This window comes from Rhinoderma darwinii, chromosome 13 (genome assembly GCF_050947455.1).
Source record: "Rhinoderma darwinii isolate aRhiDar2 chromosome 13, aRhiDar2.hap1, whole genome shotgun sequence".
Taxonomy (NCBI): Eukaryota; Metazoa; Chordata; class Amphibia; order Anura; family Rhinodermatidae; genus Rhinoderma; species Rhinoderma darwinii.
The window spans coordinates 20012375-20031331 of record NC_134699.1 but is presented as its reverse complement, the minus strand read 5'-3'; the positions used below and the strand labels follow the sequence as shown (position 1 = coordinate 20031331).

At 44.8% G+C, this 18957-nt stretch overlaps 1 protein-coding gene across 2 annotated transcripts in view; it reads right to left on the bottom strand.

The window, feature by feature from the left end:
- Nucleotides 1-18957, bottom strand: part of JUP (junction plakoglobin) — a 43641-nt gene that overhangs the window by 10325 nt on the left and 14359 nt on the right. For both annotated transcript variants that reach the window (XM_075846935.1, XM_075846936.1), the window contains exons 2-7: nt 7457-7674; nt 5888-6135; nt 5323-5561; nt 5017-5218; nt 2979-3123; nt 1192-1295 (exon numbers count right to left, since the gene is read on the bottom strand). In XM_075846935.1, the coding sequence (XP_075703050.1) occupies nt 1192-1295; nt 2979-3123; nt 5017-5218; nt 5323-5561; nt 5888-6135; nt 7457-7667 (1149 nt within the window). In that variant the 5' untranslated portion in view covers nt 7668-7674. The remainder of the gene's footprint in view (nt 1-1191; nt 1296-2978; nt 3124-5016; nt 5219-5322; nt 5562-5887; nt 6136-7456; nt 7675-18957) is intronic.

Genomic DNA, 18957 nt, shown 5'->3' with positions numbered 1-18957 from the left:
AGGCTTACATACAAGGTGTGTGCAGTATCTCACAGGGCTACACACCCATGTTTGGTATAATTGCTGCCTGTGATATTGTTCTTCAGCTTGTCACAGGAGTGAAACGAGGCTGGTTCCATTTTATAGGATCTACATAGGGCGATCATCGGTGACTCAAGATCGTAATGTAGATATTTCAGGAGATCGACTCACTATAAAAAGTAAAAGCCCAGATGGGCAGGACTGCCTATTGGTTACAAAAACATTCTGGCCCTGGCCCAATCTGTGGCCTGATACAATGATCAGGAGAACAGGGTAGTTCAGAGGGAACAGGATGAGCTTTTCAGGACTGAAGACCTAATATTTCAGCCAAAATTGGTCAAATCTTGAAGATCTCACCAGGACTGCATGCAGATCCCAAAACGGGCATGAGTCTTTGACCCCAAGAGGCAACATCCTATGCAAAGTCAGGTAGACCTAAGGAAGGGAGAGGTAGGAAGGAGTTTCTTCACTTAAGCTAAAACGGTCATAAGGGCCCAAATTTTTGGAGGTTCAAAAAACGTAAATTACCCTAGAATTCTAAACCAATTAAATGAACGTGACTTTGTAAGAGTTTTTGGGAAATTTAGCTCAGACAACTGACCCTGCGAGCTAATAAATGGGTGAGTATACGCATTAATATAGTGGTGATTTATTATAATCTGCATGTGTCATTAATCTGCTTATTACAACTTCCCATGAGACAAGGTCCGTATGTCACAGGCCCACCACATGTAATTGTATGAAACTGGGTGAAGGAGGTCACCGTGCCGATAACACGTGTATACTGCGCCTGGTGTAATCATTTACTACTTCCTTATATACACTATTGCCTAATTTATCACAAGCCACAATTTCTGCGAAAAAATAAAAAAAATAAAAAAGACAAAACTTCCCCTTTGTAAGCAAAGGAAACCAGTCAATTCTCTGAAGAGGTCACGTCTTCATATGAATGGACAGTTTTGGACTTACCAGCCAACAAGGGATTGGTCAGGAACATGAGCATATTCTTCAATGTTAATGTTGACTAATACCATTTGGAGGAACCATCAAGTCAGGCTTTGTTGTCAGAGTGACCGACCATGGCTTCCTCATCGTAAGGACACAAGGAATGAACCTGGCAATCTACCGGCCATTATTAGTGGCCAGCATAGACTTGGTCAAGTTTCTCACCTGTTTAGTGGCCACGTCAGACAGGTTCCTTAGAGTCCACAAGCAGTTCTGTACAAGCCTAGGGCTGGAGCTGGTCAGGTGTTTCCCCAGAGCTTGCATTCCTCCTGGAAACGAAGACGACAATTAAGAAGTCATCTGAGCAAGGGATGATTAGAAATGATTAAAAAAAAAAAAAAAGTTGACGACACTTAAGGCAACCATAAAGCACATGCAACGACATGTAACTAGTCCCAAAGCTCAGTCTCTACAACAGCCTAAATCATTGTCAGGACCCTGAAGGCTCGAAACGCAATACTATTAACATTCCTAAGTGATCATTTTCACTTTCATCTCCGATTATGAAGAACTTCTGTCTAGAAACTAGACCTCCGATAGCTATAAATTGTCCCCCCTCACATAGTCTCCCAAGGGATATGGTGGCTATTGCTATAGGAGGACCTAAGCTCAATCCTTGTTTACAAAAGGTTTCCAACATATCGAACAATAGACCTGGGTAGAAAACGGATTAGCTCAATTGACCATCAGCAGTAGGATCACATACGATGACGATAGGACATGTAGGCCACGGCCACAACAAAGTGGAGTGGTCAAAATTGAATATGGGTGTTTAGTAGAAAATGACAAGAAACTAATGCAGATGTGGGAGGTAGAAGTCTGGTGACCTGTACTAAAGCAGGACTACTGAGAAGGGAAGTTACTTCCACATCATAGCACTTTGTATCTCCACTCTTGGGGATAGTAGTACATGACTGAGGTTCCCTCGTGAGCCAGAGCTGCACGTAGACGTGTGACGGGTTATGGAGCAGGTTTTGCGCGCTTGGTGCCTTCAAGACCTGCCAGAGCACATCACCAAGAAATGTCTTGACGGCTCAGAACAGACGGACCAGCAGCTGACTCACTGAGGAGAAATCAGCAGAATTCGTGGTGGAAGGATTACAGGAAGAAAGGAGAAATTAAAAAAAATAAAAAAAAGAGATTAAAAAAGGAAAACGGTCCTCCTCCGCAGTAGTTCCAGTCATACATCACCAGAAACTAAGAGCCTCACTCCCCCCAGAAATGTGTCACTATACGATATCCAGCAGCTTAAATCTACAATTAAAATGAGTCAACCTTAATGTAGGATCAAACCGGTTATAGTGGAAGTCTAGTTTAGAAGACCCATTTAAATATACCCAATTAGGTTATTCTAAGGAAATAAAAGGGGGGGGGGGTCCTCTGTTCAGGATCCTCATCTCTTGGCCAGAGTGGAGAACGGTTACAAAGTCTCTGGAGGACTGGTCCTGTATTACACAGAGAACCCATTGGTATGAATAGGCACTGTGTAATGCTCAATTTCCCCTGTGGTGGCGCTGCAGGGAAATTGAACATTTATGGCCAGGTTTCTCCACAGATTACAGGTGATCACCGGAGGTCAGGGCAGGGCGACACTGATCAGCTTATTGTCAAGGGACCTTTCTAACAAATAGGGATTTTCCAAAGTGGAAAATCCCTTTAAACTTGTGTTTTATAGCTTTGTGTTCAATATAAAAACAGGCAAAAGTGATGAGCTTGTACCATTAAACATGACCCACTATCAATGGTACATAGTTCTGAGTAATGTTCATCTTGGGCATCTTTACGTCCACAATCTTATTACAACTGATGAGGCTCAAAAAAAACTATAAAAAAAACCTGATGTGCTGTGTGACTAAATACAAAGAAAACAGGAGGGGGAAAAAAAACCAAAAAACCATGCTTACTCTATTAGTGGCGAGTCCATGTCAACTGGGTGATCACAATGTACTTACCAGCTTCAACAATGGCTGGCTTGTTGCTCGGGCACACAGACAGGACTTTCAGCACCCTGCTAGTGGTCCACAAAAGCTTTTCATAGTTGTAGGTCCTCATGATTTGCACAAGACCTTGAGGTCCTCCGTTGGCCAAGATGATGAGCTATAAAAGGTTATAGATTAGTAGACCACTTCATCGTAAAACCCAACATTACTTCACCCTCCGTGCCATTACAAATGCCTGTGGTTTCTTCTCGGATGCTTGACACTTCATGGTTACGATTTTGAAGCATCATAGAAGTCAATCAGGAGATTATTTTTTTTTGGAGGTTACTCCACCTTTGGAATCTTTCCTCTTAGAAGCAAGGATCCTTCAAATTGTAAAGCGCGTGACACCTGGCTATGAACAGAACCCAAGTGTATCTTTACTCTAATCATTCCCTAACCAGAGCCACCAACCATCGGGGTCCTAGAATCAGTTGGTGTTTGCAGAAGGTGGGCGGTGGTGCAAGATTGGTATTGCATTTACCCAATTGGAGCAGAACTGTAATACCAGGCACAGCCATGGACAAAAGGGGCGCTCTTTCTGGAAAACGTGGTAATCTTCTAAAACCTTGTTAACTTTCAAAACAGGCGGTCAATTCGTTTTACTCCAGAGTTTAAGTGATCACCCTTTCTTTCGGCGGCTTTTAAGCAGCAAAGAAACTGGGAATGCTAAAATATCTATTCCGCACGCATACACTGGGGACAGATAGATACAGCATTAGGTCTACATAGATGGATATAGATAATTGATCCACCCAACCATCTAAAATGCCCTTGCCACCTTGTTCTGTTACTAAACATGACCATTTTTTGGACAGGAGGGTGTGCGGGGACTTTCTTTCCGTAGTTATTCATTTGACATTGCAGATCTTCCCGAAAACACAGGTCTGAAAACCTTTTATGCCTTATATTGTGGTTTGGATGGCAGCTTGTTACAATAGGCTCGGGCACGGTACAAGTCTGATTAATACAATTACAAGGACGAAGGAAGAACAAACAATATCAATGCACTGGTATTGTCTCCATTGTATAAAAGGTCATACAAAAGGGGTTTTAGATTTGTCCTGAACCGTAAATGTTGACGATTATTATTACGGTACTAAAAATCTGCTCCATGTTTCACTTATTTTTCATATTTATTAGTTTGTGATCGAAGTGCTCATATCGTGGGCAAATTTCCATGCCTATGGTCCTCTTTAAAGAGAAAAGAAAAAAGAAAAAAAAAAAAAATGCGCGCCAGTTCATTGATCCCGATGTCTATTCGCCACTGTAAAGTGACTAAGGGTAGGTTTTTATTTGTTTCCACGCGCGACTGTTTTGCCTACCATTGTATTCAATGAAAATTAGCGCTGTCGTTTTCCTACTGTACTGAATCAAAATCTGCAGCGCTGAAGAAAATAGAAGAATCCTTCCCACTGCTATTTAGCGCTGAAAAACATCTAAAATAGTATGAATGTTTAAATCAGCGTCCAAAAACCAGCGTGGAAAATGCGCTGATTTTGGAGGCAGATTCAGCCTCAATTGAATACCATGTGAACAGACCCTAAAATATAAAGAGACAAGGCCTCTTTTACACTGCGTTTGCCATATACGCTGGGAAAGTGCCCGACATATATACGTTAAATGTATCCATCACCCGACAGAAGGACGAGAGTGTTCCTTTGGGCCTCAGTTGTGCTTGTATACGTCAGTATAACTTTTTTCTTCTCTATGGAATAGCCCTCCGACTAATCCATACAGAGTTATACAGTAAAATAAAAAAAAGGGGTGTACCGTGAGGTAATTTTTTTTATTTTAAACATGGGAGCCTTAAGGTGACGACTACTACGCTATGCCTATACAGTGGAATCAGTCAGAGAAACCTCCCAATGAATACTGCACAGCGCAGCAAAGGAAAGGGCTCAACTCCAAGTAAACCAGTTCTAACATGGAACAAGTCAATGAGTAATACGGGAAACTAAACTACGAGAGGTGGAGAGTCTCAAGTTCTCATTAAGTCATGTCGGCTCACCTTGCTCTCCTGATTTCCATATGCTAAAAGCTGCAGGCAATCTGTTGTAATGGCCAAAAATTTGGGGTTATTCTTATTAAGCAGAGGGACCATTTTCTGCAGTCCATCAGCCAAGCGTACGGCCATCTTGGCACCTTCCTGGTACAGCAGGAGATTGTGCAGGGTCGTGATTGCGTAAAATAGCACAGATTCCACTGGAGAACTAAAAACAGAAAAAAAGTTTAGAATGTCATACCGCCGGTCTTGTGGTCCGGTTCAGACCAAGACACGAATACTCCGTCATGAAGATCGTGGTGGGGCAGTTACCTAAGCATACGAACTAGAGCAGGAATTCCTCCGGACTTGAAAATAGACAATAGCCCTTCTCGATGGTGGGATAAGTTGTGCAAAATGCTGGTGGTACAACGGGCAGTTTCCATGTCACTTGTGTTCTGCATGGTACGCACAACGGCTGCGACAATCTGTGGGGACTGCATCAGCGCTCTACGGGATGCTTCTTTTTTGGAGAGCTGGTTGACAATCATAGATGCCTTATTCACCACCACCTGATGGAACAAATTGATACTTATCACACGCAGGTACTTACGAGGTTCTTAATTGTTGCAGTACACACACAGGACCCTCAGAAATGCACATTTCTATACCTCAAGGTCAAACCCAAAAAAGCGCCCAACTACTAAGACTTTGCCATCCCACTCTGAGGCCAATCTACAGTATTTCCACACAAGCAAGAGGGTATAATACATAGAAGTGCTACAGGGCAACATACAAATGTGGGGTCTCATCATTTTAGCATATGGCTAAAAAATTAAGGCCTTGATCATAATTTATAGATAAAAATGTCACCCAACTAGATATGAGGTGACCTTACCGGATCCTCATCATTCAGGAGTTTGGTCAGCTCCGGGATAGCGCGGGTGGCCAGTTCAGCATCGTCTTGGTAGTTGATGAGGTGGACAATCGCAGATTTCAACATCTGGGAGGGTTCTGCAAGTTTCTGAACATTGGTCTGTTGTCCATCAATTTGTGTTGTCATCAGATAAGAGTCATCCACCGTTTCTGGATACATAGCTGCACGAACTCGCTGGGCCCGGGTCATGGCAAGCTGGGACTCCATGTCTACGTGACGTAGGACAAGAAAAAAGGGATTAAGGAGGACAGAAATAGATAAACCCAGTAAGAGAAACCCTTCACTCACAATTTCCCTAAAACAATTGTACCTAATTATATGATCCCAAAAATAAAGAATGAAAGAAAATATTGGAATATATAGAATTCAGTTGTCCTCATTACAGAGGACAACGATCTCTAACCCGAGTTATTTTGATTTTAGAGCAACATACTATTAAAAGGGATCTACAAGATCAAGCATATCGGGACTTGCTGCAGCCATATAACTCAAGCCGACCCCCATTTTACACTCAGATGCCATAGATCCTCAAGCCAACCACCCACGTAAAGGAAGACTTGCTAAAGAATCCATTAAGCCAAGGCTACAGCTCTTCCTTGCCACCCAGAAACAGACTTCCTGAGTAGAGTGGAGACTCTACTCAGGAAGTGGCCCATCTTTATCATCCCAGCAGCCTATTTGGACTAAAAACCCAAAACGGTTACAGACCAGAGAACCCGGGAGTTAATTAAAAGCAACAAAGAAAATGTCTAACAAGACGCACTTGGCAAATAGACAATGCATTACAGAAAAACAGTCCATTGATATTCTACTAGCAAAGTCCTGGCTGCTTAGCATGAACACTACGGGTTGGTTAAATTCCAGTATAGTAAATAGAATTCGCCTAAAACTTGCGTCAAGGTAACTCTTATACAGTCATGAAGATGAGTCGTTGTTAAATCGAAGCAGCTAAATGCAGTCCCAAAAGCCACGACTAGTGTATGATACGGGAGTCAAACCAGTTTAGGGCTGCAGTCAAGGCTGGCATCATGGGAAGTTGCCATAAAGACCCAAACCGCTTCTAAAGAGGTTGCTTAAATATGCTGCAGACAAGTGCAGAGTAACAATGAGGCCTTTATTCCAATGCCCAAGGTCAGAATCACTGCCACATTTAAGGGTGTCTGTGCCAGCTGCAATAAAAAGGAAATGTTACAGTTCTCCCTGGAAATTCACACGGGTAAGACATACTGCGTGAACAGGCGGCAAACAATAGCCTTGTGTGGTATGAGTGATCCCTGGACACCCCTCTGGTTTGACAAAAAACTGCAACTTAAAAAGGCCAAACCAATAAAACCAGACTTCCCGTAGAGGGTAGGGGAGAGCGGGTGTCTTCTTGGTCTACAGTTGACTTCTCAACCCCGCCACACCCAATAGGGTCTTCGACTAATGCCGGTATCTACAAGTCGCTCTCCTAAGAGTGGAACGGGTGACGGATCGTGGCCACTCATGAACATTCCATTTAGAAGTCACATTTAGTCCTACAGAACATACCTGGAGCTTGCTGCTGCTGCGTGTACGTGGTGGTCTTCACCGTGGTGTACTGTTTAGAGTAGCCCATGTCATCATCCTCCATAAGCACGGTCTTGCCGTTCAGCGACGGTGCGGAGGTGTTTATTCCAGAGTTGATGCCGGAATCGTAGGTGTACGTTTTCTGCCACTCCGTGACCTTAATAGGTCGCTCCGCTACGTCGATTAGCTCCATTCTACTTCTGCGGAGAAGCAAAAAAACAAATAAAATAAAAAAAAATCAGCTACATCTGCTCAATCAATTTACCCGCAATACACAGGTCAAGGCCACAGGAAAAAAAAAAGATTGCAAAAATAACCAGTAGCTGAACACAATCACAAGACAACGCTAAACCCATACAGATAGGTGGTGTATGGACCACAGTCAACGGAAGACCCTGCCATCAAGAAATGGACGTCTTATGGAGGGCATGGACAGAAGCAAAATAGTCAACGTGCTGCCCCTTTCATGGAGAGAGCTGGCATTTGAGACACAAAAACCTCACAAGACACTGCAGCTGGCACGCATGGTGAAAATGTTTTATGCAGGAGAAACCTGGCGTATAGTAATGAAGTAGGAGAGGAGCAGCCATTCTAAATCTGCACAGCCAACCTGGGGGCGATATCTGTCCCTCTGGGTCTCCATCGCACATAAAATAGTGTATGAGAGACTGTAGTAAAACTTAAACTTGGATACACAATGGAGTAACGTGGATGACATACTATAGACTATGTTAATAGCAATAGAGTCATTAAGAAGCGCCACTAATGGCTAAATACAGTTGGGTTGCTTCGAGAGCGGTCTCTGAAGAACAGATGCTGGATAAAAATCGTTCCCAGTTTGATATCAGCAGATGCTCTGCAAGATACATTTTTTAAAGGGGGGGGTTTTGGAATTGGGAATACATCGAGCAGTCTCTGGGCTCTAAATGAATTAGCATGCCAAAAATCCCATTATCACCCCTTATCTTGTTCAATTCGTGCAGGAATACTTTGTAAAAATTCTATATAGAGCGTTTATGCTACTTCCGAGCAAAATGACACCAACGCAGGATTACTACACCCATATAAGAACGCAGCAATGGTCTACCAGTCACGCAGTCGGGACGTGAGATCTCCAGTTTGAGAAGGTCAAACATTAGGTATGGGTTGACCGATGCAGCCAATTTTGGTGGGCCGTAGACATTAGATTCTAAGCAGATCCCCATAATTTGCTTAATCTGCCTAGAAACATTAAATGGCTATGGTCAAAGACACAGCTAAACCTCTAAAAAGTTACTTCTAACATGGCGTCATTTTTTGGCCATACGTGGGAAGATAAAAAAAGGTTCAAGGGCTCTCATAGTAAGGCCTTATTCAGACGAACGTGTTTAACGCACGGACCTATGTTAGTGAATGGGGCCGTTCAGATAGTCTGACTTTCACGCAGTGTGTGTCGTGAGTTTTACGCAGCGGACATGTCCTATACTTGGGCGTTTTTCGCGCATCACGCACTCATTGAAGTCAATGGGTGGGTGAAAATCACACGCAGCACTTCCGTGTGTCGCGCAACAGTATATAAAGAAATGAAGGAAAAAATAAAAGCACTTCCATCATTTTTTTTCTAAACATCAAAACCGCGTGTCATAAGGATGTCATATGTGCGAAAATCACGCAGCCAACAGATGACACACGGAACAGCAATGCTCGCAAAACGCACACGTTCGTGTGAATAAGGCCTAAAGGAAATGACTGAACCCTGTTCTGCCGATGAGAAAGTATCTTCGGATAGAAAGACTGGAAGACTAAGCCCGTGCCTCTAATGTCTCAGACGAGCGTGTATCACAACTGTTAAAAACAACGGCCATCCCATGGACTCATTTATTTCAATGGGGCCGTTCACACGACCGTTGTTTCAACAGAGCGTGGTCAGGGTACGTGAAAAATAGAACATCTAATTTTGGGCTTCACGTGCCCCTCCATAGACTCTAGTCTTCGTGGGATGCGTTATAATGCGTCCCGCACGGGTGCACCTCGGATGAGGTTCGCCACATTCATGTGAATGTAGCCATAGTGCAACTCCTCAATGACCATGTGTCTCATCACGTTTGGCCAACTTTACAAAGCTTAAAAGGGAAGGTGTCATGAATTTTATTTTTTCTCATATTGCTTTTAATATGATATTAACAAATTTTATTTGTGTTCCCATGTTCTACTTTTTACTTTGTTCTTACTTTTACTTCTCTATGGGGGCTGCCATTTTTTTTTTCCATCTCTGTATGTGTCGATTAACGACACATACAGATATGGAATATGGCACATACAGCCCCATAGAGAATGCTAACGGGAGCCGTTCCATTCACTGCAGCGTATGCCGTCTGTGTGGGAACGGCGCATGCGCCGCTCCCACACAGACCAAAACGAAGCTTGTTCGCAGAGCGAAATCCGGCGCCATTTTCATGTGGACCAGAAGCCGGTGCCAGACAGTCAGATGACTACTTCCGGCGGCGTCTTCCGGCCATATGTTCAGGCGCAAGGAATAGGAGCGTAGACCAGCGGAGGCAGGTAATTTACGTTCGTGTATGTGAGGTGTGTATTATATTCGTGTATGTTCGTGTGATACTGTCTGCTGAGCCCTGTATCTAATCCTCCTACACTGTGCAGTCGCTCAGAAAATGGCAGCACAGTGTGTAGAAGGTTTGAAGACATTCAAACCTTTCCTTCTCCTGGCACTAGCCAGGGGGATTGTGTGAGGACACGAGAGAGAGTGTGTCCACCCCAAATTTGTAGCATAAATCAATGAGGTTACTTTACCACATTGACCATGCTGCAATTTTGGGAATTGCTCCCTCTGGTGCCCAGCACATGGAAATGTTATAAATTAGAATCTAATCTTTTGGGGTCACAAGCTGCATATCCTATACGTGACATAGGCAGAGGAAAAACCCAAATCTAGGAAGCTGAAAACTTGATGGCCACATTAATGCAGATATTCTCACGTTCGGGGGAGAAGGTAGAAAAATATAGGGCTGGAGATGAAGGAAAGTAATGACGAACTGAAGGAGATTATTATTAACGTAACCGTGAACTCTACAGAGGAACAAGACTAGGACAAGCAGAAATGACCAAGTGACCCCCCCCCCCCCCCCACCACTCAACACCTGAAAAACAAATGTCCTGGCGTGACTGGTACAACTTGCTATAATGCCAATTGTTTCAAGATGGTCTTCAGAAGAATGACCCCCATACTACAAGAGAGATAAATATAAAAACTTACAGCGAGGAAGCTCAAATAATTCTTAGGCCAAAGTAGAGAAGACTGGGGGGGGGGGGTTGGAGACGCCTTTTTAAAAAAAGGGGGGGGGGGGTGCGGGAAAAAATAAAAAACAACGAAGACAATAAACAAGCAGAGACAAAGCCAGCTGCTCGTCAGAGGGCGGCACGCCCCGATCTGGAATGTCAGCCTGTCACCGAGTCCCTGCTCAGGGCTTCCTCTGGAGTTACAGGGTGGGGGAGAACAAGCCAAGCTGGTTTACCTAGAAAACGAGAGGCAGGGAAGGGATGGAGTGCGCAGTTGCAGGTCTTTTTCCCAGCTTATCTCCGATGCCCCACGGGACCGGCGGACAAAGGGCCACTCAATACACTGATCCGGGACCGGCGGACAAAGGGCCACTCAATACACTGATCAGTCACACAATGTGAAGTGTGTCAACACAATGTTACTTCAATGAGCCGCTGCAAGGTTTTTTTGTTAGTCTGGGAAAAGCAGGCATGCCGCCAGTACACGGGAAACAAGAAGTGCCCACTTGATGCCAGGAATTTGAGGGTCGCTTATCTGTGTACCACAATCATAATTGCCACCTGGACGATTCCAGCTGGCAGAACAAGAGATGGCGCGTTCCAGGATTCACACCAGGTTCATTAATAATGCATGGAAAAATATGATCTGGAAATATAATGCCCGAGTGGTGCTCTAGGGAAAGATGCTGAAGAACCACCACCACCGTCACCCAGCTTTCCAAAGCCAATCAATCCGTATGGTTACGCAGAGGCTCGTATTTCCCAGTGCCAGTCTACACTGTGTCCCTTGCATTCTATTTACTGAGCATTAAAAGACAACATTCCAAAAGGAAGGGCTGACATAAGGCAGAGGGAACTGATGCAGCCATTTTCCAACCCTCCCTCACCCTGTAACTATGACACAAGCCAGGAATGCTGCGTTATCAGGACTGGTGGGGGCATCAACAAGTTCCTACAGATCTCATTAATCATAAATTCCTTTAACAGCGATTAGAAAACAAACCACAAGCTGCACATTCACACTTGGCCGACACTTGCGCTGTACACCATGGTCTTCAGAGACTGGCATTGTGGTACGAAATTGTGCGCCCAGCGATATTCGACTACCCGTCCGTGCTGTCAGCCCACAACAGAGCATGCCGGGCTCTGATGCCTCTCCCCCCCGCCACGCTAAAACTGGGGCTGCCTGTCAAGCACATTATAATGCACTGCCGGGCATGCTCTGCCACACTGCTAAATAATGCACCAAGTGACACATTCGCTTCCCATCGGGAGGCGGGAGACCAAGACAGTCAGAGGGGAGAAGTCTGGCTTAGTCCAAAAGTATCGCTATTCCCCCCTGAATTAAAGCCAACAAATGGCAGCATCAATTATTTAGTGGCCGGCGTCCACACGGCACGCGTGTTGTGTACATGTGTTACCGCACTGTCAAGTACCTTGGTCTGACAAGAATGTGCTCGGAGGACGACAGACATTATGAAGCCATTTTTTAAACCACACTGACATCTGTCAGGTCAGATAAACAATTAGTAATTCAGTAATGTCCCCGCTAATTGTAAGGAGAATCACAATGTATTAGGAGATATAAAATGCGTGCCGCACCTTACTGTAAAGACTGTATAGCTCACAATACTCAAACATTAAGCGACACTAAAATAGAAAGAAAAAATATGGAAAATACTAGAAACACCAACTAGATTCTTTAACCCGGTTGTTCAATGCCTCCAAAAAAAATAAAAAATTACTTATGACGTTACTGCGGGGCATTGAGTGGACCATGAAGGAGCTCTCCTACACCACAAGATGCAATTTTTGTATAGTGGACGCATAACCAATATCTAAAAAAAGGAGAACACCAACCACACCAATTCAGAGACTGGCATCGTGGTACATGCGGCTAGGTCTAGGACGGACGTCGGGTTGTATTACATTAAAAAATCTGTTTCTCTGGAAAGATTGACTTGGCGAGGATAGACGTCTTCTTTCTGGGTGTACGTTCAGGTGGACTCCTTCAGGTAGGACACAAAACTGTAGAGTCAGTTGGTGGGACAGGCACTTGAGGGGTCTGTTGAAGGACTGCTGCTCATCTTAACAATGGAAAAACCTTACAATGGATCCAGAGCGATGGAAAAAAATAAATCCTACCATGGTATGGACCAAATCTTGCCATATCTCCAACCCCACATATGTCGGAAAAAGGGAACAGAAAATTTGTGCAACATTGTCCCATATGGTGGCCTACAAATAATTTTAAATACAACTACTAATATGGCTTCAGTGATGTCCCTGGTTCTACATGAATGGACTTGTCGACTCAAAGTCTCCCTATAACATTCCTTGGTGACGGCTTCATTCTGACGCTGTAGCCTGGTGAGTGAAAGTTCCCACATAGAAGGCGAGATGCTACTCCCTGGAGAGGACATTAAACTGAATTGATCTCTGCTGAAACTAAGTGAGACACAGATGATGCATGGCCATTAAAAAGACAAAGAATGATGGCTCGACCACAGTGGAGGAGGACACTGAATGGAACGGGAGGAGGGTGAGCACGCACGCTGCCACTCTAGTCAATGTCTATTGGAATGACCGAACGAGTAATACAGCGCCCAGCTATTTCACTCATTCTCAGACATTGAATGGAGCGGCAGGTGCATGCTCAACCGCCCCTCCTCACTGCGGGGGTGCAATGGACCCTCAATCTCATGATCGGTGAGCATGGTCTGATCACTGGGTCCCCCACTATTCTGGTGGACAGTTGATCATTTTTGATTCTGGGAAGACCCCCTTAAGGGGGAGTTCATACCAAGCGAAAAAACCGCAGCAAATTATAGGAGTAGCAAAGCGGATGAAGTTAACAAATTTCCTCCACACACTGTAGAAGATGACCTGTGGTGTGGAGTTTTAAATCTGCAGCATGTCAATTTATTCCACGGACCGGCTGCCCATCGAGTGGGGTGGGGGGGGGATATGCAACAAATGCAAAACTGTCGCATTTCCACAGCAACAGGATGCACTCTGTTGCGGAAACGCTGCGGATGGCCAACACGGATTTCATTCGGTGCCATGTAAGGCCGCACGCACACAAACTTATTTTTGCGGCCACAATTCATCAAAAAATCTGCAGGTGAATTGCACCCCATTCATTTCAATGGGCCAATGCACACGACTGTGGTTTCCACGGTCCATGCATAGCCTAGGAGACTGGGCCGCAAAGAGAACGAACATGTCTTATTACGGTCGCATCCTGCGGTCCAGGCTCGTTGAAACTAATGCACACGGCCCGCGATTTGCATGCGGCCGCAGGTGACTCCGCGGCCATCCGAGCCACCAGTCACGGCCCGTGCACACCACTACGGTCGTGTGCATGAGGCCTAAGAAGTGAAACTGCAGATATATCCGATACAATCTGCAAGGATTTTTAGCCCAGATGAACAACGAAATTTTTAGGCTGTGCGTAAATCTGCCCTTAATTCTTTAACCGTTTTATCATCATTTTTCTCGAGTTCCACTAGGTGGGCACATAGGGGGGGGGGGGGGATTTCCTAAGCAAAATTAGCCAAAAAAGCGGCGTGAGAATGTGTTTTTACACAATTTTTGCACCTTCGATAGCTCTGAAAAGGGTCTAAAAAAACCGAACAACAAAAATCTACTCAAGAGCCATAAATCCTGCGGCCATTCAGTGCGCGCACTTTTACACTAAGCTCATAGATTTGACTCTAGGTCCTGGATTCATCATCATTTTTTTTCCCCGAACAATCCCAACCCCCACCAGTGTGCTAAAAGACAAATTGGTCTTCTCAACTTGAGCAGTTGATGAGTTATCAGCTCTGTAAAGAAGCAAGTCCCCCAGCACCGCTGACAGCTCCAGTAACTGCAGATATGTGACAGCCTAGACATGAGCTGGAATTCTGAAAACCCCAAAGATGTCAAGCTAATTCTGATTAACAGGCCCGGACTGCCTCTACTCACTGCTGCTTGTTACAATTATCTGCTTAATGGGAACAGAATGAGCTCCTCTGCAGGGCATGGTGGGAGAAGAGACGCTATTATCCTGGACATGTTCTTTAACAACCTCCACAATAGTCCTAGAAAAGAAAAAAATCTGCAATTTAACCCACAGAATTCATTGCAGCTCGAAAAAGTTGAAGTGTTAAATCAGTCAGTTATAGACCGCGATCTGGAGGGATCGGGCGTGATTGACCTGGATCAAGCTTTCTTTGCCTTCTTAAGGTAGCACAGCAGCTTATACAGTGATAAAGACAAGCCTAGAAACACCGATTAGACCAACAATCCGGCCGATAACAAGTGACCCCATTTGGAGCATCTATAGATTGTCTCAATAGAATTCCATCAGTTGGAATCATTCGATAGCTGTACAACTGTCACATGGCATCTTGTAGTTTTCTCAGTCCATAAAAAAATAAAAATAAAAAGTCTAATAAGCAAAAGACAGGGAGGGGGGATGCAGCTGCAAATAGTTATGTAACTGCATGCTGAGAGAGGGGAGGAGGAGCAGAAGTGGGGAGACGCGGCACTATGGGGTGCATAGCTGGAAGAAACTACAAAGTCAGGGCAAACATCACTCAAGGAAGAGTCTGCCCATTCAGAAACAGAAGGAAAAGGTAAGATACGGCCTTATTCAGACAGCTGCATTCGGTCCGTGATATACAGACTGTCGGCCGTATTTTCTGGACCAAACACAGTTCAGGGAGCCGGACTAGCATCGTAGTTATCTAGGATGCTAGGAGTCCCTGTCTCTGCAGGAACGAACGCATACTGAAAACATGTTAACAGTACGGGACAGAGATAACTGATGCTAGAACCAGACTCCCTAAACTGTGGTCGGTCCAGAAAATACAGCCGACACACGGTCCGTATATCAGACTGAACGCAGCCGTCTGAATAAGGCCTAATAGAGCACTCCTAAGCCCACCCTCAAGGCAATTCTCATAGGTCTATGAAAGGGTCAGCACTTAGTAATGTCATGGATCTTTGGGAACAGTTGATGCCCCCAAAGGTCAAAAGTCACTGTTTCTTTCAGAATAGTCAAAACAGTGGCGAGATCTGGGGCAAATCTTTCCAGCTATTAGGGTATGTTCACACGGCCTATTTTCAGCCGTTTACGCCCCGAAAAACGGCTGAAAAAAATACGGGGGCTGAATGCCTCCAAACATCTGCCCTTTGATTTTATTGGGAAAAATGGCGTTCCGTTCCCACGGGCTGTTTTTTTTTTTTAAACTGCACGTAAAAAAAACGCCCTGTAAAAAGTGCATGTCACTTCTTGAGCAGTTTTTCATTGTGTTAAAAGAAGAAACACTCAAAAAAAAGTCCGCAAAAAACGCTTGCATAAAAAACGGTTGAAAATAGTGTGAACATAATCTTAGAAGGGAGGATCGTGCCGTTCTAATAATAGCGATCAGAGAATACACAGGACCTATAGTTATGAGTTCGGTGTTTTCCTGAGAGCGCTGCCCCCCCCCCCCGGTTCCCCACAGTGATTGACCGCTAGCTGCTGTGTATCTGCCCGTCAATCAATGCTAAGGGGGCGGGGTAAGCGCTCTGCTGCAAAATAAAAAAGCGCACAGGGGATCTGTTGCTATGGGCAACAAGAAAAGTAACGATAAACAAGGACAAATCTCTTAATTTTACACTCCGACAAGATTCACCAGAGAATGGACCAAAAAAAAAAACTAGCAGTGGTCCGTTTTCTAATGACTCGTGTGTAGTAATTCCTCTTCTCGGACAGGTCAGAGCGTCATAAAAGATCATTACGTTCAGTCACGTGACAACATCTACCGGTCTTTGGGTTGTCACACTGCCAGTGAAGATGCTGTTACTATAAAAGGAAAGTAATGTATAAAGATGGTGGTTCTCAAGAAATCCTAATCAACATGTAAAATAGCCACATGGGAAGACCAAGGATATACTAAAAGTAATAAAAGACATATGTTTTTGGAGAGGTGTTCCCTTTTAAGTTTGCTTATAACCATGTGGCACCGTAACATAGGATGGCTAAGCTCTTCAGGACGTACGGTTTGGTAATCCATATCTTCAGCCGTTCTAGTTCATATCTACAGTGATTTCAAACTAAAGTCCAAAGGTTGATGATCATACCCGACAACATATCGAAACCAAGATACCAGCTGAATGAAGGCCTCATTGTAGATGTGACCTGTAGGATCACACAAAGTGGTGTACGTAAAAGAGAATATATCTATATGGGACCCCATTATGGTGTGGATTTTTACCACCCAGGACAAAAGGGCGCTTTTTATCCCCTTGTTTGGTAGTTCTGCATAAGATCCCACCAGTTCGTAGCGGAGGGCATGGAACCAACCAGGGCCGGTACCCTATCTCCAAGGGCCGCATGGTCTGCCTCTATGATACGCATGTCCTCGATCACACGAGATTTATTCCTAGCAGAATTGGTCTTCATTTTGTTGGTGGGTCAAGGGTACGTTTTGGGATTTTTAGAGTTAACTAAAATAGGATAAAGTTCCCGTGGAGAGGCAGATGGAAATGAGAACGATCCTTCCTGAGAAGGGCAGGAAGTGACATTGTTTTGCAGCAAAGACTTGGTACAATGAAAAGCTACGAGGCTTTAAATCCTACGATTTTCGCTAAAAGATCTAAGTACCCTCAGATACTGACGTTTAGGAGGTCCCACTCTTGGACAAGGTCAACCCCGCTTCTAAATAAGACATCATAAATTCTCTTTCTAGGCAATGAGCTACAACGTAATGGGGCCCTATGATAAGAGTGATTGGTTTCTCCAGGACGTCCGGTTTGGGTGTTTGTTCTTCTCTATGACCTGTCCTGAGCGGGTATCAGTCTTGGTTGAAGGTTTTCTTCTCCCCAGCCTCCATTCAACGGTTCTGATCACGCAACTTAAAAAGGTGGACATATACCTTAAATAGCGGACAGCTATTCCTCCCAACTCTACCATCAACATGCAAGTTTATTTCAATGGGTAGGTGAACAACCTGCTGCCAGACCCACGGATCGGGCATATTGAAATAAACGTGCTCGATCCTTCTTTCCCCTGACAACGGCCGTCAGGGGAGAGTCAGGAGATCCGAAATGGGCGAAATTGTCAGTTATTCATCTATGGTATATGGGAGGCTAAAAGGTTGGACTGTCGATACACTAAATTATCGCATTCACCAAGTCCTATAAACATAGAACATCTGACATCATGGTGTGTAGGTTAAGGCCGGATTCACACGAGCGTGTTCAGTCGTGATATACAGTCCGCAGGTCGGCCGCATTTCCCAGACTGAGCACCCTGCAGGGAGCCGGACTCCTAGCATCATCGTTATCTATGGCGCTAGGAGTCCCTGCCTCTGTGTGGAACTACTGTCCCGTACTGTAATCATGTTTTCAGTACGTGACAGTTTTCCCGCAGTGAGGCAGGGACTCCTAGCGCCATAGATAACGACGATGCTAGGAGCCCGGCTCCCTGAAGGGTGCTCAGTCTGGGAAATGCGGCCGACCTGCGGACCGTAGATCACGGACTGAACACGCTCGTGTGAATCCGGCCTAAGGCCTTATTCACACGAACGTGTATTACGCGCATCGCACGGACCTATGTTAGTGAATGGGGCCGTTCAGACAGTCCGTAATTTTCACGCAGCGTACGTGCGCTGCGTAAAACTCATGACATGTCCTATACTTGCCCGTTTTTCGCGCATCACTCACCCATTGAAGACAATGGGTGCGTGAAAATCACACTAGGCACACGGAAGCACTTCCGGGAGCCGCGCGCTACTGTAGTAAAATAAGTGAATGAAAAAAAGAAAAGCACCTCCTGCTTTTATGTTTGTAAAAATAAAACCAGAGTGTCATCACGCTGCCATATGCGCGGAAATCACGAAGGCACGCACCGAATACTCATGCCACACGGAACTTTTGCAAAAAACGCACACGCTCGTGTGAATAAAGCCTAAAAAGGTGAGATTTCAGAACTCCAAGTTTCTAGAGGAGCAGAAAAAGCGCATTTACAAGTATGGTCTGAGAGAGTCAACTCCAGCAAGGTGTCGCTTACGAATTATCACACGCTCATCGTCAACAAGGGCTAAGCCGAAGACAAACAGCGGCGTTACCTTTCCATTGTGTAGACAAAAACCTGACAGACCTAGAACCATATAGACGGCGGAGTAGACACCGAAGGAATTTTATACCTCTACCGTTGTGTGTGGTGCCAGAAA